Source organism: Dasypus novemcinctus, chromosome 26 (assembly GCF_030445035.2).
Source record: "Dasypus novemcinctus isolate mDasNov1 chromosome 26, mDasNov1.1.hap2, whole genome shotgun sequence".
Taxonomy (NCBI): Eukaryota; Metazoa; Chordata; class Mammalia; order Cingulata; family Dasypodidae; genus Dasypus; species Dasypus novemcinctus.
The window spans coordinates 1916192-1936599 of record NC_080698.1 but is presented as its reverse complement, the minus strand read 5'-3'; the positions used below and the strand labels follow the sequence as shown (position 1 = coordinate 1936599).

The following is a 20408-nucleotide window of genomic DNA, read 5'->3' as shown; positions in this document are numbered from 1 at the left end:
AAAATAAAGCATCTATATTAGAAGGGAAAATGTAAAACTGTCTTTATTTATAGATGACATGATCCTGCATATAGAAAATGCAAGGAAATCAACAAAAATAGATTAGAACCAGTAAAGAAATATTCTAAGTCACAGAATACAATAGCAATATAAAAATATGATTTGTATTTTATATACTACCAAAAAACAATCTGAAATGAAATTACGAATATAATTTCATTCACATCTACCAGACACTCTGGTAGATGACATTGCAGCCTCAAAAGAAATAAAATAGGAAAATTTTAAGAAAAAAGCAAAGACTTGTATGCTGAAAATTTCACTGAGGGAGATTAGAGAATATCTAAATATGGAGAGACAGTTCTTGTATAAGAATTGGAAAACTCAATATTGTTAAATGGCATGTCTCTCCAAAATGATCTATAAATTTAAGATAATCACTGTCAAAATTGCAGCTTTTGCAGAAACTGCCAAGCAGATCCTAAAATTTCTATGGAAGTGTAATACAGCTAGAATAGCTAAAACAATTTTGAAAAAGATGGACAAAGCTGGAGGGCTTTCACTTCCCAATTGTAAAACTTACTATAAACCTAAGTTATCCATTAGTGATATAGTGGCATAAGGGTAGACATGTCCATGAAACAGAATTGAGAGTACAGGAATATATTTTTATATTCTTTGTCAATTAACTATATATATATATATATATATATATATATATATTCAATATATTTATAGTCAAGGTAATTCACTGGGAAATGGACAGTCTTTTCAACAATTGATGCTAGGAAATTTGGATACTCCTTTGCATAAAAATGAACTTAGACTCACATCTCAAATCTTACCTAAAATGTAACTCAAAATGGATCATTGACTAAAATGTAAGAGCTAAAATAATAAAATTTTGGGAAACGGACTTTGGCCCAGTGGTTAGGGCTTCCGTCTACCACATGGGAGGCCCGCGGTTCAAACCCCGGGCCTCCTTGACCCGTGTGGAGCTGGCCCATGCGCAGTGCTGATGCGCGCAAGGAGTGCCGTGCCACACAGGGGTGTCCCCCGCGTAGGGGAGCCCCACGCGCAAGGAGTGCGCCCATAAGGAGAGCCGCCCAGCGCGAAGGAGGGAGCAGCCTGCTGAGGAATGGTGCCACCCACACTTCCCGTGCCGCTGTCAACAACAGAAGCGGACAAAGAAACAAGACGCAGCAAAAAGACACAGAAAACAGACAACCGGGGGAGGGGAGGGGAATAAAATAAATAAAAAAGTAAATCTTTAAAAAAAATAAAATAAAATAAAATTTTAAGAAGAAAACATAGGAGTAAATCTTCAAGGGCTTGGGTTAGGAAAAGACTTCCTAGATGTGAAACCAAAAGGTGCATAAAAGAAAAAATTGATACATTGTACCTCGTCAAAATTCAAAAGCTTAAAAAGACGCCATTAGGTGTGTTCATAGTAGAATTATTCATAATAGCCAAAAGCCGGAAACAACTCAAATGTCTGCCATCTGGTGAATGGATAGACAAAATGCGGTACATCCATTCAATGGAATACTATTCAACAATAAAAAGAAATTACTTGCTCACTCATACACATCATAGATGAACCTCAGAAACTTTATGCTAAGTAAAAGTAGCCAGATATTTATGTGTCATTGTCGCTTGGAGATCCTAAAGAACAGAAAAGTGGGGGAGTGGGTGTAGCTCAAGTGACTGAACACCGGCTTCCCATGTATGAGGTCCCAGGTTCAATCCCCAGTACCTCCTAAAAACAAACAAATGAGAAAACCAACTTTCATTGGGGAGTGGGTGTAGCTCAAGTGGTTGAGCACCTGCTTCCCACACACAAGGTACTGGGTTCAATCCCTGGTTCCTCCTAAGAAGAAGAGCAAAGTGCTCAAAAGCTCATCACCAGAAAGACCGGGAAGGCTCGGGAAGCCCATTTAGGGAGCAGCTGGAGCCGGTGTTAGAACCCGCAGCTGTGATTAACTGAAAGCCCACGGGGCAGGCGCCTGGCCCAGCCCTCCTGTGCCATGTGTTTGCCACGTCAGAGCACATCCGCCCTGCACTGGTTCACTCTTCTACAAACTGGAGCAACAACAAATCTCTCCAGCCTCACGGTCCTTGGGAAAACTGAATGAGGTCATGTGCAAATAAAAACACTGCCCACCAAAAAGCAGCCGTGCAGAAAAGCCCCACACCGTGTGATTTCATTTACAGGAACTGTGCAGAAAAGGCACAGCTGTAGAGACGGAAGGGAGACTGGTGATTGGCTGGGCCTGAGCGACCTTACTGGGGAGATGAAAAGGTTCTAAAACTGATTCATGGGGATGGCTGCGCCCCTCTGTCAAGTTGCTAAGAATCATTAAACTTTACAGTTGAAACAGGGCAATTTTATATATGTAAAATATACCTCAATAATGCTGTTAAAAATCGGTATCATTTTTAAGTAGTAAGTTGTAACCATTAAAACCAAGGTGTTTTTTTTTCCTGAGAAAGATTTACACCCAGTGACGTCAGGAGTGCAGCAGGGAATCCCAGCGAGGTCCTGCAGGCTGCGGCTGAATGACCTCCAAGTAAAGAAGCGAAACTTGCGGGCCTGCGTTTCCACGCCTGAGGGGAGACACACACCCCAGCCTCCCCGCAGCCTGCTTGCCCTGTGGGTGCTGGCTCTGCACAATGAGAAGCCAACTAGCTGAGCCCCTGACGTCACTGGGTGTAAATCTTTCTCAGAAAAAACAAGCTTCGTTTTAAGTGGTTACAGCTTCGCTTTCGTTTGCTTCTTCCACCGCCAGATCACCAGACACGTGAGCAAACAATGACGACCGAGGCGCTCGAAGACACGCGGGCAGCGCCCCGCACCGGCCACACATCTGCCCCAGGACCCGCAGCTCCCACCACTAAAGGGGCAGTGGACATTTCCCTGTCCCTTGAAGGAATCGGCCACGGAACTTCAGGCCAATAGAATGAGGCAGAAGAGACGACGTGGTTCAGACTGGACCTCGGGAGGTCCGGCCTGTTTGGGCTCGTCCCCTGTCCTCCTGCCGCTGCCACGAGAAGGGTCTGTCAAGGTCAGCCTGCTGTCCCAGGACGGGCACGAGGCGCACGTGGACAAGCCAACCGCAGAGCTGCCGCGGAGCAGAGTGGCCGGCCGGGCCCCGGCCACAGGCTGCAGGGGTGCGGGCGGCAGGGTGGCCACCAGCCCTGAGCTGCAGGGGTGCGGGTGGCAGGGTGGCAACCAGCCCTGAGCTGCAGGGGTGTGGGCGGCAGGGTGGTCAGCAGCCCCTGAGCTGCAGGGGTGTGGCCGCAGGGGTGGTCAGCAGCCCCTGAGCTGCAGGGGTGCGGGCAGCAGGGGTGGTCAGCAGCCTGAGCTGCAGGGGTGTGGGCGGCAGGGTGGCCACCAGCCCTGAGCTGCAGGGGTGCGGGTGGCAGGGTGGTCAGCAGCCCTGAGCTGCAGGGGTGTGGGCGGCAGGGGTGCAGGCGGCAGGGGTGCGGGCGGCAGGGTGGTCAGCAGCCCCTGAGCTGCAGGGGTGTGGCCGCAGGGGTGGTCACCAGCCGCTGAGCGGAGGGGCGCTTCCCAAACAGAGCCAACGCCAAGGAGGCCGTGCGGCTGCCTCGGGCCTGGAAACCGTGAACTAGTTTGCTCCTGTCAAGAGAAAGTGGAAGCGGCGCCTGCTGACATGGCATCGTGCCACCCACGGGCCCTGGCACTTCCTCATCATCCGACACTCACCTTCACAGGCCCCAGCAGCACCCAGCCAGGACGACCACCGTCCAGCTCTGTGACCTTCAACGCCCTCAGCAGAGAAGCCCGATTTACGAGCCTCCTTTGGAAAGCGTGGTGCTGAGGCCTTCCAAGCGGGGAGAGCTGCTTGCCACTAGACCACCGTCTGGGGGAAGCCCCCCTTCCTTGAGGAGAGCTCGAGCGCCCGCGAGCCTCGGCAGCACACGGGGGTCTCCGCGGGGTGGTCAGACCCCAAGGCACTGCCGGCGCCCGAGGGAGCGTCTCTCCTGCACGAGGCAGCAGCTCCCCAGGGCACGCGCCCGGCCGTTCTGCAGAAGTCTGCCGGCTCGAGAGCCGGGGCCCGGGGCCCGGGGCGAACGCTTCTTCACCGACGCGTGCGAGGGGTCGCCGAGTATCTGCCAAGTAAACCAGCTTGAAATCCGACCAGCCGGTCCACCTGAAGATTTTCAAGGCCATCCATTGTAGAAAACCTGGAAGTCCTTCTTTTTTAACTGAGAAATTCATTGAATAAATTTTGGTGTATTTATTAAACACTGTGCTTATGTTAATAAGGAGGCACATCTATACTTTCTGTCTTCGAAGTCCACAATACATTGTCGCGTGAAGAAAAGGACCGTGAACTGACCTCATCACTCCAAGTGTGGTCCTCAGACCAGCCTCACCGGGCCGTGTGGACGCACAACCACTGATTGTACATTTTGGATGAACTGTATGTTTTATTCATATGTACCAATAAAATTGATTTGTTATAAAAATTAACAAGGGCAGTACCTTGATGAAATTATTGGGCATGAAGTGAATTTAAGTTCAGGCGTACCTCACTTTCTTGAGCTTCACAGATATTGCATTTTTTACAAATAGAAGGTTTATGGCAACCCTGCATCAAGTCCAGTTTTCAACGGCACGTGCTCTCTTTGTCTCTAGGCCACATTTTGGTGGTGACCTGTGACCAGTGAGCTTTGATGTAACTGTTTGGGGGCACCAAGAACTGCACCCAAATATGACAGTGAACTTAATGGATAATTGTGTTCTCACCACTCCACAACTCTCTCCCCTCTCCTTGGGCCTCCCTATACCCTAAGACACAACACTATTGGACTCAGGCCAATCTAACCACCCTGCTATGGACTCAAAAGTGTTCAAATGAAAGGAAGAGCTGCACATGTCTCACTGTAAATCAAAAACAAGAATTATTAAGCCTAGTGAGGAAGACATCTCAAAAGCCGAGATGGGGGAAGCGGATGTGGCTCAACTGATAGAGCATCCACCTACCACATGGGAGGTCCAAGGTTCAAACCCAGGGCCTCCTGACCTGTGTGGCGAGCTAGTCCACATGCAGTGCTGCTGCGTGCAAGGAGTGCCACGACACACGGGTACCCCCGCATTGGGGTACCCTACACACAAGGAGTGTGCCCCAAAAGGAGAGTCGCCCTGTGTGAAAAAAGCACAGCCCACCCAGGAGATACAGTTTCCCAGTGCTGCTGGATAATGCAAGTGGATGCAGAACACACAGTGAATGGACACGGAGAGCAGACAAGGGGGGGAGGAGAGAGAAGTAAATTTTTAAAATACAAATCTTTTTTTAAAAGCAAGCCAAAATAGGCTGAAAGCTGGGCCACTTGCACTAAACAGTAAAGCTGTGAATGTGAAGCAAAAGTTCTTGAAGGAAATTTAAAGTGCTACTCCAGTGAACACACTGATAAGAAAGCAAAAAAGCCTTATTGCTGATATGGAGGAAGTTTAAGTGCTCTGGATAGATAAAACCAGCCACAACATTCCCTTAAGCCAAAACCTAAGCAAAAGCCTAATCTAGAACAAAGACCTAACTCTCTTCAGTTCTGTGGCAGTTGAGAGAGGTAAGAAGCTGCAGAAGTTTGAAGCTAGCAGACATTGGTTCATGAGGTTTAAGGAAAGAAGCTACCTCCATAACATTGAAGTACAAGGTGAAACGTTAAGTGGTGATGTAGAAGCTGCAGCAAGTCATCCAGGAGACCTAGCTAAGATCACTGGTGAAGGTGGCTGCACTAAACAGATTTTCAACATAGACAAAACAGCCTTTTATTGGAGGAAGATGCCATCTAGGACTTTCATAGCTAGAAGGCAATGCCTGGCTTCAGTCTTCAAGAACAGAATGATTCTCTCGTTAGGGGCTAATGCAGCTGGTGACTTTAAAGTTGAGCCCACTGTTCATTTATCATTCCAAAAAATCTAAGGACCCTTAAAAATGATGCTAGATCTACTCTGCCTGTGCTCTAGAAATGGAACAACAAAGCCCAGATAACAGCATACCTGTTTACAACATGGTTTACTGAATATTTTAAACCACTGCTGAAACCTATTGCTCAGAAAAAAAGATGCCTTTCAAAAAATTACTGCTCATTGACAATGCACCTGGTCACACAGGAGCTCTGATGGAGATGTACAAGATGAATGTTGTTTTCAGGCCTGCTAACACAACACCCATTCTGCAGCCCATGGATCAAGGAGTAATTTTGACTTTCAAGTCTTAGTATTTAAGAAATACATTTTGTAAGGCTATAGCTGCCATAGATAGAGCTATCACTCTGATGGATTTGGGCAAAGTAAACTGAAAACCTTCTGGAAAGGAGTCACCATTCCACATGCGATTAAGAACATTCATGATTCATAGGAGGAGGTCAAAATATTAACACTAACAGGAGTCTTAAAGAAGTGGATTCCAGCCCTCAGGGATGACTCTGAGGGGTTCAAATAGAAGTAGCAACAAAAGTAGAATTAGAAGTGGAGACTTAAGATGTGACTGAATCACTGTAATCTCATGATACAACTTTAGCAGAGGCGTTGCTGCTTATGACAAAGTGGTTTCTTGGGAAAGGATGTGGCTCAAGCACTTGGGCTCCCATCTACCATATGGAGGGTCCAGGGTTCTATGCCCAGGGCCTCCTGGTGAAGGCAAGCTGGCCTGCACGGGGAGCCACTCCACTCAGACTTCTCACCCATGCGGAGTTCTCACCCACATGGGAGTGCCGCCCTGCGCAGGAATGCCACCCCACGCAAGAGTGCTGGCCAAAGCAGAGAGCTGGCACAGCAAGATGACACAGGAAAGACAACGAAGAGACATAGAACAGGGAGCTGAGGTGGCGCAAGAGAAAGACTGCCTCTTTCCCACTCTGGGAGGCCCCAGGATCGGTTCCCAGAACCACCTAATGAGAATATAAGCAGACACAGAAAGAACATGCAGCAAATGGACACCGGGGCGGGGGGGGGGGGGGAATACAATGAATTTTTTTTAAAAAGTGATTTCTTGAGATGGAATCTCTTCCTGAACATCTACTGTAATGCTGCTGAAATGACAAGGGGTTTAGAATATTCCATAAACTTACTGATAAAGCAGAGGTAGAGTTTGAGAGGACTCCAATTTTGAAAGTTCTACTGAGGGTAAAATGCTATCAAACAGCATCACATGCTACAGAGAACTCTTTCATGAAAGGAAGAGTTAATCAATGCAGCAAACTTCACTGTCTTAAGAAACCGTCACAGTCACCCCAACCTTCAGCAAGCTCCACCCTTACTAGTCAGCCGCCAGCAGCGTCGCGGCAAGACCCGCCGCCCGCAGAGTACGCCTCCCTGAAGGCTCAGATGATGGTGAGCATTTTTTAGCAATCAAGTATTTTTAATTAAGTATGCAGTTTTTTAACACATGCTACTGCACCCTTGATAGAGTGCAGAACCTAACTTTTACATGCACTGGGAAACCAAAAAATTCGTGACTCACTTTATTGTGATATTCATTTTATTGCAGTGGTTTAGAGCTCAACCCACAATATCCCAGAGATATGTCTGTACTGAATAGGATCTAAGAATAGAGGAGAAAAGGTTCAGAGGGACATTATTGTGACATATAAAACCGTACCACAACATAAGCTTTATATCAACTTCGCTTTCTTGAACTTGATAATTGCACTTAAGGTGATTATATAACATTGCTCGTAGAAAATGTACATGGAAATACTGTGTTCAAGGAGTACAATGTGCACCCCTACTCACAAATGAATGGAAGACAGACAATGTACAGAAAATAGACAATAGAAAGAGTGGTGGATGACAGATGAATAAGTAGAATGATGCAACAAAGGTGTCAAATGTTAAAATTGCCGGATCTGGGTATCTAGGGGTGGGTGTAGGAGCATGTTAAAGTTCTCCATATGGGGTCTGTGTTATTTTTGCAACTGTCCTATAAGTATGAAATTTTTTCAAGAAAGTTTTATAAAAGTCTGCTTCCCCAGAATAGACAAATCTCCTGTGCACAAGAATCTCAAATGATCTATGTCGATACGCTGCCCTGAACGAGGCGGAGCCTAACTCTCCACTCTGTAAGCACGGGTGGCGCACAGCCACCTAGAGCGCAGTACGCAAAAGTCTACAGCGGAGAGATCTGACAACCACCACCACAGTCAGGTGATTAAGTCAATTTCAAGAGTGATTATTCATGTTAACAATAGGTATGTGATATGATATAATTATGATGTGATAAAAATGGCCCTTTTTCATTGTGGTCTTCTTCCCCAAAACCCAAATTGTGAAGGGAAAAAAAATCAGGCAAACTCCAGCTGAGGTACATTTTACAATATATCTGGTCATCAAAAATAAGGAAAGACTGGGAAACTGTTATGGCTAAGAGCAGCCGAAGGAGACCAGACTACCAAATGGAACGTGGGAGCCTGGATGGGATCCTGGAACACAAAGGACATTAGGTAAAAATGAAGGAAATCTGAGTCAAGCATGGGCTTTAATTAACAGTAATGGATCAATACTGGTTCATTAGTTGTGACAAATATATTATACCATCGTAGATGTTAATAAAAGGGGAGAGTAGGCGCAGGGCATATGGAAACTCTCTGCAGTACCTTCACAACTTTTCTGTAAATCTAAATCTATTCTAAAATAAAAAATTCGTTCAAAAAGTAAAATAAAAATAAAGTCTGCTGCTTACCCCAACCCCAAAAAAGACAAACTAGACATCAAGAGCAAAACGAAAGGGGAAAAAAACACAAACTCCTTCATGTTTAAAGATGTGACTTTACATGACCACTGTCAATCACGTCACCACTGCTATCGATGGATAGCTATTATTTTTTACTGGTTATCTCACATGATCTTTTGCATAGAATTGCAGGATCCTCAACGATCCATGCCAACGGCAACACCACTTCAACTGCATTAATACACCACCTAGCCGGAGGTCCACTGGACAATCGCATTAATTTCTAAAGCCCGTCATTGAAAGCTTATTCCATATCTCTCCTCCCACAGATCCTGCGTGGCTCCTCACTTCTCCCAGGCTGCTTCTCTTTAATTGCAATGGCCTAATACAGGGATTTCCTCTTTCCCAAACTTCCCTAACACTCCAAAGAGCACTCCCAGCAGGTCTAACACCAGGATCCCCACAGTGCAGGCACAGCCACTGCTGTTCAAGTCTAAAAGGGACTAATGCAAGGATCAAGTATTTCCATTTTTCTAACGTAAAAAAAATGAGCGTACATGAACACATTTTTAAATATATGCAGATTGCAATGGGATTTAGGTGGATAAGAGTGGTAACACACAAGGCGGGAGAAAATACAAATGAAATTTACACTGGGTAGAAGATCTGCTGAGCATAAAAGCCAGAGAAGCACCAAGACAAGGCTCATGAGGGGTGAGCAACAGGGGTCAGAATAACTGGGGGGGGCTTCCCAGGGGGGGTAATACCCTGAAAGACGCACACTATCTGGACAGGTGAAGACGGTACTCCCGAAGAGGGCAGCAGCATGAACAGAGGCCCCGAGGCGGGAATGAGCACGGCGCGTGGCAAGGTGGGTGAGGGCACGGCCAAGGCTGGGGAAGGGCGTGGCGCCCGCGGAGGGACAGGAGGAAGGGCCGGAGGGGGTCGCTGGGGGTTGACCAGGGATGGCCCAAGGCCCTTGTCGGGCTTCTTCTCCACGGGGTGCAACTTCTGATGCTGGACGAAGCTTCCATACCATTTGAAGGCTTTCTCACACACCTTACATTCATAAGGCCTCTCCTCCGTGTGAACTCTCTGATGCTGAATGGAGGCGATTTTCTGCGTGAATGCCTTGCCGCACTCCTCACACTGGTAGGGTTTCTCTCCCGTATGAATTCTCTGATGAACAATGAAAAGCGACCTGCAACCAAAGGCCTTCCAGCACTCCTTACACTTGTAGAGCTTCTCCCCAGTGTGCAGCCTCTGGTGCTGAAGATAGGCTGCGCTCCTGCGGAAAGCCTTTCCACACTCCTTGCACGCGTAGGGCTTCTCCCCGGTGTGGATCCTCTGGTGCTGAGTCAGGGCTGTGTTGGAGCTTAAACCTTTGCCACACTCCTTACATTCATAGGGCCCTTTTCCAATGTGATTTTTCTCGTGTACAATACAGTCATAGCTGGACTTGAAAGCTTTGCCACATTCCTTACACTTGAAGGGCTTTTCTCCAGTGTGACTCATCTGATGGCGAATAAGTCTGGAGTTATATCTGAAGATCTTCCCACATTCTTTGCATTCATAGAACTTCATCCCGCCTCGAAGTATCAGATTCGGGTTTGGGCAAGTTGGCTTTGCTGCCTTGCTCTTTACATCAGAGCGCTGAGACGCGTTCCGGAGGAGTCCTCCCACTGGTATCCCGAGCGATTTTGCGTCTTCAGCAGGTTCCTGCTTTATAGTTGGCTCTTCATTCTTGATCCAGGATTCACCACCTGGTCAAAGAAACCACAAGTGTTCCTAGTTACTGAACTGATGAAACAGGATCCAGCCGTTGGTCCTATTTTCTCTGGTAGGAAATGATTTTTAAAATATACCCAAGAAGAGCCATAAGCATCCACAGAGGAGGATGAGGGAGACAAAGAGAAAATAATGGCATACAAGTGGAGAAGTGAAAACACGGGCAACAGATCAGGAAAGAGGGACAAGAAGTGCCTCCCAGAAGGAAGGCTGGGGAGTAAACCAAGACAGCTCAAGTAGGAAGAACAAGGACCTAACAATGGGAAGGAGAGAGGGGGGAAAAAGGGAGAGAGAGAAAAGATGGAATATATGGGTGGGATCAGCTAGAAATGGAAGAGCTTAAAGAGAGAGAAAGATCTGGAAAGGAAAGGCAAAAGAAAATCAAAGAGGTCAGTGAGAGTAGGGAAGAGTGGGTAAGCGGCTCTATAGCACAAGTGGTCCAGCAGGCCGGGAAACACAAGCCAGAAAAAAACAATGGATCCTCAGGCCCCACCTGTGACCCAGTCGCCACCAAAATTCTGAATAGCCTAACAATTCCATTTTCAAACACCCTACAATACATTGTGAGATAAAAGAAGGTTCCTTTCAGAAAGTCAACTGGAAGAGAAGCTGGATTGTAGGCTAGTGGGTGCTACTGCTAAAGGAACTGCTATTTAAAAACCACATTGTATGAGAGAAGCAAAGCTTGGAAACTTGTTTCCAAAACAAAAGAAAAGCCAAGTAACCCAAACCTCCTAGACTGGAAAGCAGTCAGGGACAGTTCAGGGGTGTGTGTGTGTGTGCGTGCATGCATGTGTGTGTGTGTTGGGGGCACTGGTGGGTGCATACTCCTTGCCTATTCTCTGTGCATGCGTGTGTGTGTGTGCATGTGCGTGCACGTGTGCGTGTGTTGGGGGCACTGGTGGGCGCGTACTCCTTGCCTGTTCTCTGTGCATGCACGCATGTGTGTGCATGCACGTGTGTGTGTGTGTGCTGGGGGCACTGGTGGGCGTACTCCTTCCTGTTCTCTGTGTATGCGTGTGTGCACGTGTGCACGTGTGTGTTGGGGGCACTGGTGGGCGCGTACTCCTTGCCTGTTCTCTGTGCATGCGCGCGTGTGTGTGTGCGTGCGTGTGTGTGTGTGTGTGCTGGGGCACTGGTGGGCATACTCCTTCCTGTTCTCTGTGTATGCGTGCACGTGCGCGCGTGTGTGTGTGTTGGGGGCACTGGTGGGCGCGTACTCCTTGCCTGTTCTCTGTGCATGCGCGCGTGCACGTGTGTGTGTGTGTTGGGGGCACTGGTGGGCGTACTCCTTCCTGTTCTCTGTGTATGCGTGCACGTGCGCGCACGTGTGTGTGTTGGGGGCACTGGTGGGCGTACTCCTTGCCTGTTCTCTGTGTATGCGTGCACGTGCGCGCACGTGTGTGTGTTGGGGGCACTGGTGGGCGTACTCCTTCCTGTTCTCTGTGTATGCGTGCACGTGTGCGCACGTGTGTGTGTTGGGGGCACTGGTGGGCGTACTCCTTGCCTGTTCTCTGTGCATGCGTGTGCGTGCGCACGTGTGTGTGTGTTGGGGGCACTGGTGGGCACGTACTCCTTGCCTGTTCTCTGTGCATGCGTGTGTGCGCGCGCGCGTGTGTGTGTGTTGGGGGCACTGGTGGGCGCGTACTCCTTGCCTATTCTCTGTGCATGCATGTGCGCGCGCGCACGTGTGTGTGTGTGTCTGTGTTGGGGGCACTGGTGGGCGTACTCCTTGCCTGTTCTCTGTGTATGCGTGTGTGCACGTGCGCGCGCGCGTGTGTGTTGGGGGCACTGGTGGGCGTACTCCTTGCCTGTTCTCTGTGCATGCGTGTGCACGTGCGCACGTGTGTGTGTGTGTGTTGGGGGAACTGGTGGGCGTACTCCTTGCCTGTTCTCTATGGTCCCACATGTGACAAATACAATGCACACCCAAAGGGTAAGGTAAATGGAACTCTTAGATGATTTAGATACTAAAAAGGCAAATTGAAGTCATTCTTTTCATTGTTAAAGGCCTAAAAATACAACTCATACTTGTGGCACAAATAAATCAGTTTGGCCCACAGAAGTATATTTTCCTCAAAGTACGGGTGAAGCCTGACTTCTTTGCAAGGAAGAATGGTATAAAGTTAAGCATTTCCCCCGGTGGGTAAACAAAGAGTGGTTTAGAAGCTGCTGGGTCACAGATGTTCACAATGGCCAGGCAGTGTGCAGATGGCGTGTGGCCGTGCCTCGAAGAACTGTCTTTCCAGGCTCAGGGCTGGGTCTGAGTGAGAGGGCCAGGGAGAGCACAGAGCTCTGTAGAATAAAAGGCTGCAGAAGGAAGGCTTCTTACATCATAAACCAGGAAGGCAACAAGAAACAGACTGGAAGGTTCTCCTACTCACCTGGACCGATGCCTCTCAAAGCCTCTGCTTCCCAGGGATCCGGGCCCCAAGGCGCTTCCCCTCTCTCCAGCCGGGAGATCAGAAGAGGTTTGAGGAATGGATATGCTACTTCAGGAAGAGAAAAAGACAAGTTAAAGGGAGAGATCCAGAGGTGCTGCTGAGAGCTCTTCCTGTCCACCCTCCCACAGGCCAGGTGGGGAGAGAACTGGAGTGCCCAGGACACCAAGTGAGCTACTGTGGGGTTCTGCGCAAAGTGTCCAAACTGCAGCCCGACCTGCGGCCTGCGATTCTGCTCACGAAGAAATGCTGCCATGTGGCCCTGACACCCTTGGGAGGATGTCCCAGTGCTGGCCTGGGAAGCTCCTCTAAAAAAGGAGGACAGAGGAGGCGGGGCTCCCCGAGGCTCCGGGAACAGTGCTCTCCCTCAGGGCCCCAAACACCCTTCCCTGGGCGAGGGAAGTGCAGTCCTAAAGCCAAACAGCAATGGGGTGTCCCCAGCCAGCACCCTGGGCTGGTGGCTGCAGAGCTCGGCCTCTGGAGTCGCCAAACCTAAGAGTCCTTGGAATCCCCAGGCACAGAAGGGCGAGGTGGCCAGGGCCCCTGCACGGGAGGCCTCACCCAGGGACGCCGCGTTTGCGTAGTTCTCCAGCATCACCTCCCGGTACAGGGCCTTCTGCGTGGGGTCCAGGCCGGCCCACTGGTGCTGCGTGAAGTACACGGCCACGTCCTCAAAGGCCACTGGCTCCTGAAACAACAGGTCCTGCTCAGGCCTTGAGCGGGAACGGAATGGAGCAGCCGGAGCTGCAGGGAAGGGACGGCCCCGCCAGTGCCCCCGCTCAGAGCCACCTGAGAGGTCTGCCCTCGCAAGAGCAGCCGGCACCCCAGCTGGGGGCCCCGACAGGGCGCCTGGCACTGTCGTCTGCACACCTCTGGGGCCCAGCCAGGCGTAGCAAGCACCCAGCCTTTTGCAGCTGGGGCGCTGCCCGGTAACCATAGCAACCCCTGTATTTCTGACTCTGCGGAGCTGTCCCTCGGGCACCTACCTGTGTACTTCTGTCACCTTGTTTTCTAGAAGACCACCACTGCAGACAGCTGCCCGCCGTCTCCAGGCTTCCCAGGCACACGCATGGCCCCCTGCCCTGGCTTGCCTCTGTCTCCCCCAGCAGCTTCCACGCCGGCAGAAGCGCCACCCCTGCACACGACAGCAGGCGCTCCAGGAGCCCTGCAGACTCCTGCTCCGGCCTCTCCTCAACCCCATGCTCACAGACAGGCTGGCAGTGCCCGTCCCTGTGCAGACCGACCCCCAGTCTCCTGAGCTCCCCCACCGGCCAAGGCTCCCTCCTCACCGGCTGGGCCCCCGGAGCCGTCTCAGGAGCACGGAGACCTAATCCTGTGATCAGCCCCTACGCACCAGGCTTTAAGGTGGGTACTTTCAAATCTGGAATTTCAGCCAATCTTTACAACATCTATATGAAGTAGGAATTATTTTCATTTTTCAAATGACAAAACTAATTTTCAGAAAGGTTAATTATTTTTGCCCCAGATCACACAGCCAAAAAGTGGGAGAGCTGGGATTTCGACCCAGAGCTGTCCAACGACAAACACCTCCCTCCTGCCCCCTGCCTCCCACGCTGGGCTCTCAAACTCCTCCAAAACCATGGCCAAGCCCTGAACCCCAAGACCGCCGCTGGCCCACACCTGGAGCACAGCGCCTCCAACTCTCCCAAACCCCTGGTCAACCCGTCTTTACCAAACCCTCTCCAGGCCAGAGCCCCCTCAAACCTGACTTGGGGGAGCGATTTCAAACCCACACACACCACCCTAGGAGCCCGAGCCTCCGAGAGGGCCAAGAACAGTCCCGGGCAGCGCCCCTCGGCCACCTCCTCTGCTGGGGCGGCCAAGGCTGCCATGAGCTCCAGGAAAAGCTCAGGCCAGAGGCTTGGCCCTCCCCTCAGAGGGGTTTCAAGGCGTCCGTGCCTTCTTGCCTTGACTTCCCCACAGGGGATTCCACCTCCTAGTAGATTCTCACTATTCTATGCAGCCAGCCTTGTCCTTTTCAGCCACTGAAAATGAAAATGTCTACCAGGAAGCAGACGTGGCTCAACTGACAGAGTGTCCACCTACCCTATGAAGGGTGCAGGGTTCGAACCCGGGCCTCCTGACCCGTGTGATGAGCTGGCCCACACACAGTGCTGATGCGCACAAGTAGTGCCGTACCATGCAGAGGTGTCCCCTGCATAGGGAGTGCCCACACGCAAGGAGTGCGTCCCCATAAGGAGAGCCGCCCCATATGAAAAAGCCGCAGCCTGCCCAGGAGTGGTGCCACACACATGGAGAGGTGACACAGCAAAATGACGCAACAACAACAAAAAAGAGATGCAGTTTCCAGTGCTGCCAGATGATGCGAGCAGACGCAGAAGAAGACACAGAAAGCAGACAACAGGGGTGAAGGGGAGAGAAATAAATAATTCTTAAAAAAAAAAAAAAGAAAAAGAAAATGTCTACCAACAGGTGCTTCCACTAAGCATCTAACTTTTTTTTTTACATATCAGATTATATTGGATTCATAGGTTTACTTTTTTTTTTTAAGATTTATTTATTTATTTCTCTCCCCTTCACCCCCCTGCCCCAGCTGTCTGTTCTCTGTGTCTATTTGTGTTTATTTGCTGCATGTTCTTCTTTGTCCGCTTATGTTGTCAGTGGCACGGGAATCTGTGTCTTTTTGTTGCGTCATCTTGTTGTGTCAGCTCTCCATGTGTGCAGCACCATTCCTGGGCAGGCTGCACTTTCTTTTATGCTGGGTTGCTCTCCTTACGGGCACACTCCTTGCGCGTGGGGCTCCCCTACGTGGGGGACACCCCTGTGTGGCAGGACACTCCTTGCGCGCATCAGCACTGTGCATGGGCCAGCTCCACACGGGTCAAGGAGGCCCGGGGTTTGAACCGTGGACCTCCCACGTGGTAGACGGACGCCCTGACCACTGGGCCAAGTCCGCTTCCCTAGCATCTAACTTTTGCGCGCGACATTCCAACGGCAGGCAGCCGGCGCTGGGATCACTGGGCGGGGGGAGAACGGAAGGCTGCTCTAACTGCTCCTGAGCAGGCAGGGAAGAGGGGCACACCGAGGGTGCGTTCTGGAGACGCAGCCCACTCTCAGCAGCTCTACTGGCGCTACACGCATGTCCCTACAGGGGCTCCTTTTAAAACAAGGTGTGAGGGAACTCAATTCTAAAAAAGACACTGAAAAAGAGAGTGCATTTGGACACTCCTCAAAGGGAGAGCTGGCCTTTAAACCGGGCAGCGAAGTGGTCCAAAGAACCCCCAAAACAGCCTGAGCCCAAAATTCCAACACCAAGCAGTCTCCCTGCCTGCCACGCTGCCCAGGACGGGCGGCTGTGGGCCTTGGCACAGGCACAGCCAGCGTCTGCTCTCCTACAGGCCCGCAAGCCTCCACCCCAGCACCCGCCCCAGCACCCGCAGCTCCTCTCAGCGTTCTCCTCCCAGCGGCACCATCCCGCCCCCCCCAACCTGCCTGCCCACCAGTCAGACATGCACAGGCTTCAGGAGTTCCCCAAAAATGCTTATCATTAGGGGAGAACCTCGCTGAGTTAGGGCAGATCTGCTATGGATATAAATTCTTTCTCCCTGTGAGAGACCCTATGTGCCCCACCTTGTTTTTTCCACCACGGTACTGTCACCATTTGATGTACCAATGCTGTTCAGCATCTGTCTCCCCCTACCAGAATGTAAGTTCAGGAGGCAAGGATTCTGTTCTGCTCATTACTGGTTAATTAGCACACAGTGCTACCATGTGCTAGATGCTTAGTATACATTTGTTGAAAGAACCGATTTCAATAATGGTTTGACAGTAAATAAAATTTTTAAACCTATTAAGAGGGTCAGAAACCAATACCAAACACTACCTGAACGCTTACTGTGCTCTATTTTCTACAAAAGATGGAAAAAGGAGCATAAATACAGGAAAGGAATGAACACAATACCTTTGCTTGCAGGTGAAATAATTACCTACCCAAAAATATCCAAGAGAATAAGGTAAAAACTATTAAAACTGACAAAATAAGTCATCAAGTTGGCAAGATATAGAATAAGTAAACCAAAATAGCCTCTTTAAATACCATCAATTAACAATGTGAATATAATGGGAGAAATTAAGATGCAATTCATATAAAAGTTACTAAGAGTAGACTAACAGGCAATATGCAAGACCATGATGAAAAATACTGAATGTTTATTAACATACACAAAAGAAAAATTGAATAAACTGGAACATAAGTGTTCCTGAATGGAAAGAATCAAATTCGTATAGAATTCAATTACCTCCAAATTTACCTCTGAATTTACTAAAATCCACCACCTCTCAAAAAGTCCACAAGATGTGTGCAGAGGTGAGGGAATTATTTAAAGTCACCTGAAAAAATATTCAAAGAAGCACGAACGGGAATGGCACCACCCCTTAAAGGCACATCTGATCTACAACCCAGCCTGCAATATCCACCCACCTTCCACAACCAACTTGCCCCTCAAGGGCTGAAAGAGCCTTTTTAACATAACAATCCAACTAGGCCGTCCCCTTCACTGGGTGGAAACTCAAGTGTCACGGAGACCAGCAAGGCCCTGGCCGACTCTAACCTCACCGTGGACCACCCTCTCTGACTCCTTCCTGCTCAGAGTCCAACGAGCCTTCTCCCCCATCCCAGGCCTTCACGCTGCCATCCTCTCTGGAAAGCTCTCTTAGCTTTCTCACCAGCTATTCCCAGGACTTACTCCCTCTCATCCTTGAGGTCTTAACCCGTGTTGCCATCCTGATAAGGGTTTCTTCAGGGCTTCCCTGAAGGTGCACAGAAATCACCTGGAGAGTCTGTTACAACAGACTCCCGGCCCCATTCACTCCTGAAGTTTGATCCTGGGTCTGGGGTGGGACCCAAGAATCTGAATTTCAACAAGTTCCCATGCATGCTGATGCTGCTGGCCTGTGACCTCACTTACAGCAACGCGTAATTACGGTACTGATTTATTTACTTGTTTAGAGACTGTACCATTTACAGTATCCTCCATAGTCTGCCTTACTCAATACTATGCACCTAGAATTCAAAAAGTGCTAAGAACTATTGTTGCACATAGACAGATGAACGCTTGTCTCTCTGGGATACATCCACAGGTAAAAAGCTCTCTGATCTCAGGAAGGCCTTTTCATTTGTAGAACATGATTTGGATTTCCACTTTCAAGGAGATTTCTTGGCTTGGGCCCCATTTTTTTGTACTGACACCTGCACTTCCAAGATCATCACTCTCCCCACTCGGAAGTCTCATACCTCCACCTGCCAGAGCCCAGGTGACAGCCTCAAAGGGAAAACCACAGCCCGGCCAAGTTAGGGCTTAAGTGAGAGGTAAGGTGAGTAAAAGACTGGAAGGAAGCTCAGCTCACCTGAGGCATGGCTGATGTCCCCTGGCTTCATGCACTGTCTTCTGGGTTTGGAAAAGCAAGAACCTTAGAAGCTAAGAGAAGAAGAGCCGTGAGTGCGATGGGCCCTGTTCTGAGGCATCACCCGCCCCTGCCTCTTGCCCTCTCAGGCTCCTCATTTCCAGCACTGGAAGAAGTCTGTCACACCCCTCCAGGGGCTCTCACGCCGATCGCCCCCATCCGCCTCCTAAATTGCAATGCCTGGTCCCTCAGGAAGATGCTCCACCTGCCTGCTCAGTCCCAAGAGCTTTCCCGAACGCCTAAGGCGTCCAGGAAGGACCGTGTCCCTAGAGTGTTGGCTCTGTAAAACGGAAAGTTTCTACAGAATGCTTACAGGGACCATGGAATGACCAAAAAAGTAAAGTGCTCAGGAGAGAAGGGCAGGGGTGGCTGCACAGGGCGGGTTAAGGGCAAGACACTCAGGGTGCCGGTGACTGATGCTGACCGAAGACCCAACGGGATTCCAACGCCAGCCAGAACGCAGGCGACCCGGACGTCGGAAACGGGAGGTCGTCAGACAGAGGTCTTTAAGAGGCCGGTGGGCGAGGAGGCCCAGACAGCCGAGCTCGGGTCGGCGGGGGCGGGACGCCACTGGGACGGAGTTCTGGCGGACCGGGGCGGCCAAGCCGCCAGGGACCGCGTGGGGGCCGGCACCAGCGCCGCGGCGTGGAGAGGTCGCGGACGCCCACGTCCTTCCTTTCGGAACACCTGGAAGCCGGTAACTAGACGCCCACCCGGAAGTCAGCACCCGCGCCAGCGCCGCTCTAGACAGCCGGGAGGCCGCACGTCTCGGTCGCCCCGCGGCCGGGCCCGCACGTGACTCGCCCCGTGCTGCGGAAGAGGCGGAGCCTCGGGCGGCCGGGCCCCCACGTGACTCGCCCCGTCCCGCGGAAGGGGCGGAGCCCTGGGCGGCCGGGCACGCACGTGACTCACCCGTACGGAAGAGGCGGAGCCGCCGGGTCCCGCGCGGCCGCAGCGCCTGCTGCCGGTGGTTCCTCCCGTCGCGCGTGTGCGGGTCGTGCGGGGCTGGGGACCTCGTTTCTTGCAGGCTTTGGCCGAAGGGCACGAAGGGGAGACTCCAGTTGACCGTATAGCCGCCAGGACCAAGAGCCGCTGCTGCCGCCGGCGCCGCTACGCGGGCCCCCTGACGCCTGGGCTTGCGGCTGTGGTTTGAAAATGGCGCCGCGCGTCACTTCCTGCAAGCCCGGGTCAAGGGTCTTCCTCGGGTCCTAGGCTGGGCTGCCCTTGGGAAATCCGGGATGTCCTTTCAGCCCAGTCCCTTCCCAGGAAGGAGAGCTGGGCCGCTCAGGGCGCATTCATGAAGCAGCCAAAATGAAAGCCATCCTGTGTATTCAGAGCATGTCCTCCATCCAGTAATTTTGCCCCCGATCCTGTATTGACTTTGTCGGGACACCCCAAATGTCCTGTATTCAGCTTTCTTCAATAAACGACAAAAAACTGACAGTCAAAGCAAATTTTCCACACCACAGTAACTTGAATAATTAAAATGGCAACACTAGCTGAAATATCAAGCATAAAAATCTGCAGAATCCCTTATGGTCTCATGAGATTTAGCTGAGGGAAAGCAAAAAAGGGCTGAGAATGAAATGAATTTCACTGGATACCAGTAACTAAGCTTGTGAAAGTTAGCAAGTCAGTGGCAGCCCTGTGCTTCAGCCGATCAGAAACAGCCCCACGTTTCTGGACAAAAGCCGGTCAGCAAGTACCTGATGGCAGGACCATGCTTGAGAGTCAGCTATGGTCAACGGCCGCCATATGCCAATGAAGACACCAACACAGCTAAAAGTCTGCCAATCCATCCTCGCTCCCGGAAAAGTGCACCAATTCCTGAATGCCAAAATTCCCAGAACTTTGGGTTAAATTATCCAACTTTGCGTAGGAAGACTATGTCTTAAAAAGTACAGCTCTCCCTTGCTGGCAAACAGGAATCTCACCTTTTTTGGACCAGCTATCAAGTTTAATTTATTATTAGCTTACAAATTTGCAACCTTTCCAACAGATAAATTCCTGTTACTATTTACGAGTTCAGATT

General features: G+C 50.3%; 2 protein-coding genes across 7 annotated transcripts in view; both read right to left on the bottom strand.

Moving 5' to 3' along the window:
- Positions 1-20408, bottom strand: part of LOC101413406 (zinc finger protein 317-like) — a 57159-nt gene that overhangs the window by 7401 nt on the left and 29350 nt on the right. The gene's annotated exons all lie outside the window — the stretch shown is intronic.
- LOC101410799 (zinc finger protein 621) lies at positions 7494-19930 on the bottom strand. Of its 6 annotated transcripts, none has more exons than XM_071211989.1 (5): positions 19289-19930; positions 18320-18390; positions 13493-13619; positions 12875-12979; positions 7494-10465 (listed from the first exon to the last, which is right to left on the bottom strand). In XM_071211989.1, exons 2-5 carry the CDS (start codon positions 18326-18328, stop codon positions 9408-9410), a joined length of 1299 nt encoding a protein of 432 aa, XP_071068090.1. In that variant the 5' UTR covers positions 18329-18390; positions 19289-19930; the 3' UTR covers positions 7494-9407. The 6 variants fall into 6 exon arrangements, with proteins under 6 accessions (XP_071068090.1, XP_058144173.1, XP_004449624.1 ...); XM_058288190.2 differs by lacking the exon at positions 19289-19930 and adding an exon at positions 18801-19207; XM_004449567.2 differs by lacking the exon at positions 19289-19930 and adding an exon at positions 19090-19178 and having other exon boundaries at positions 12875-12982.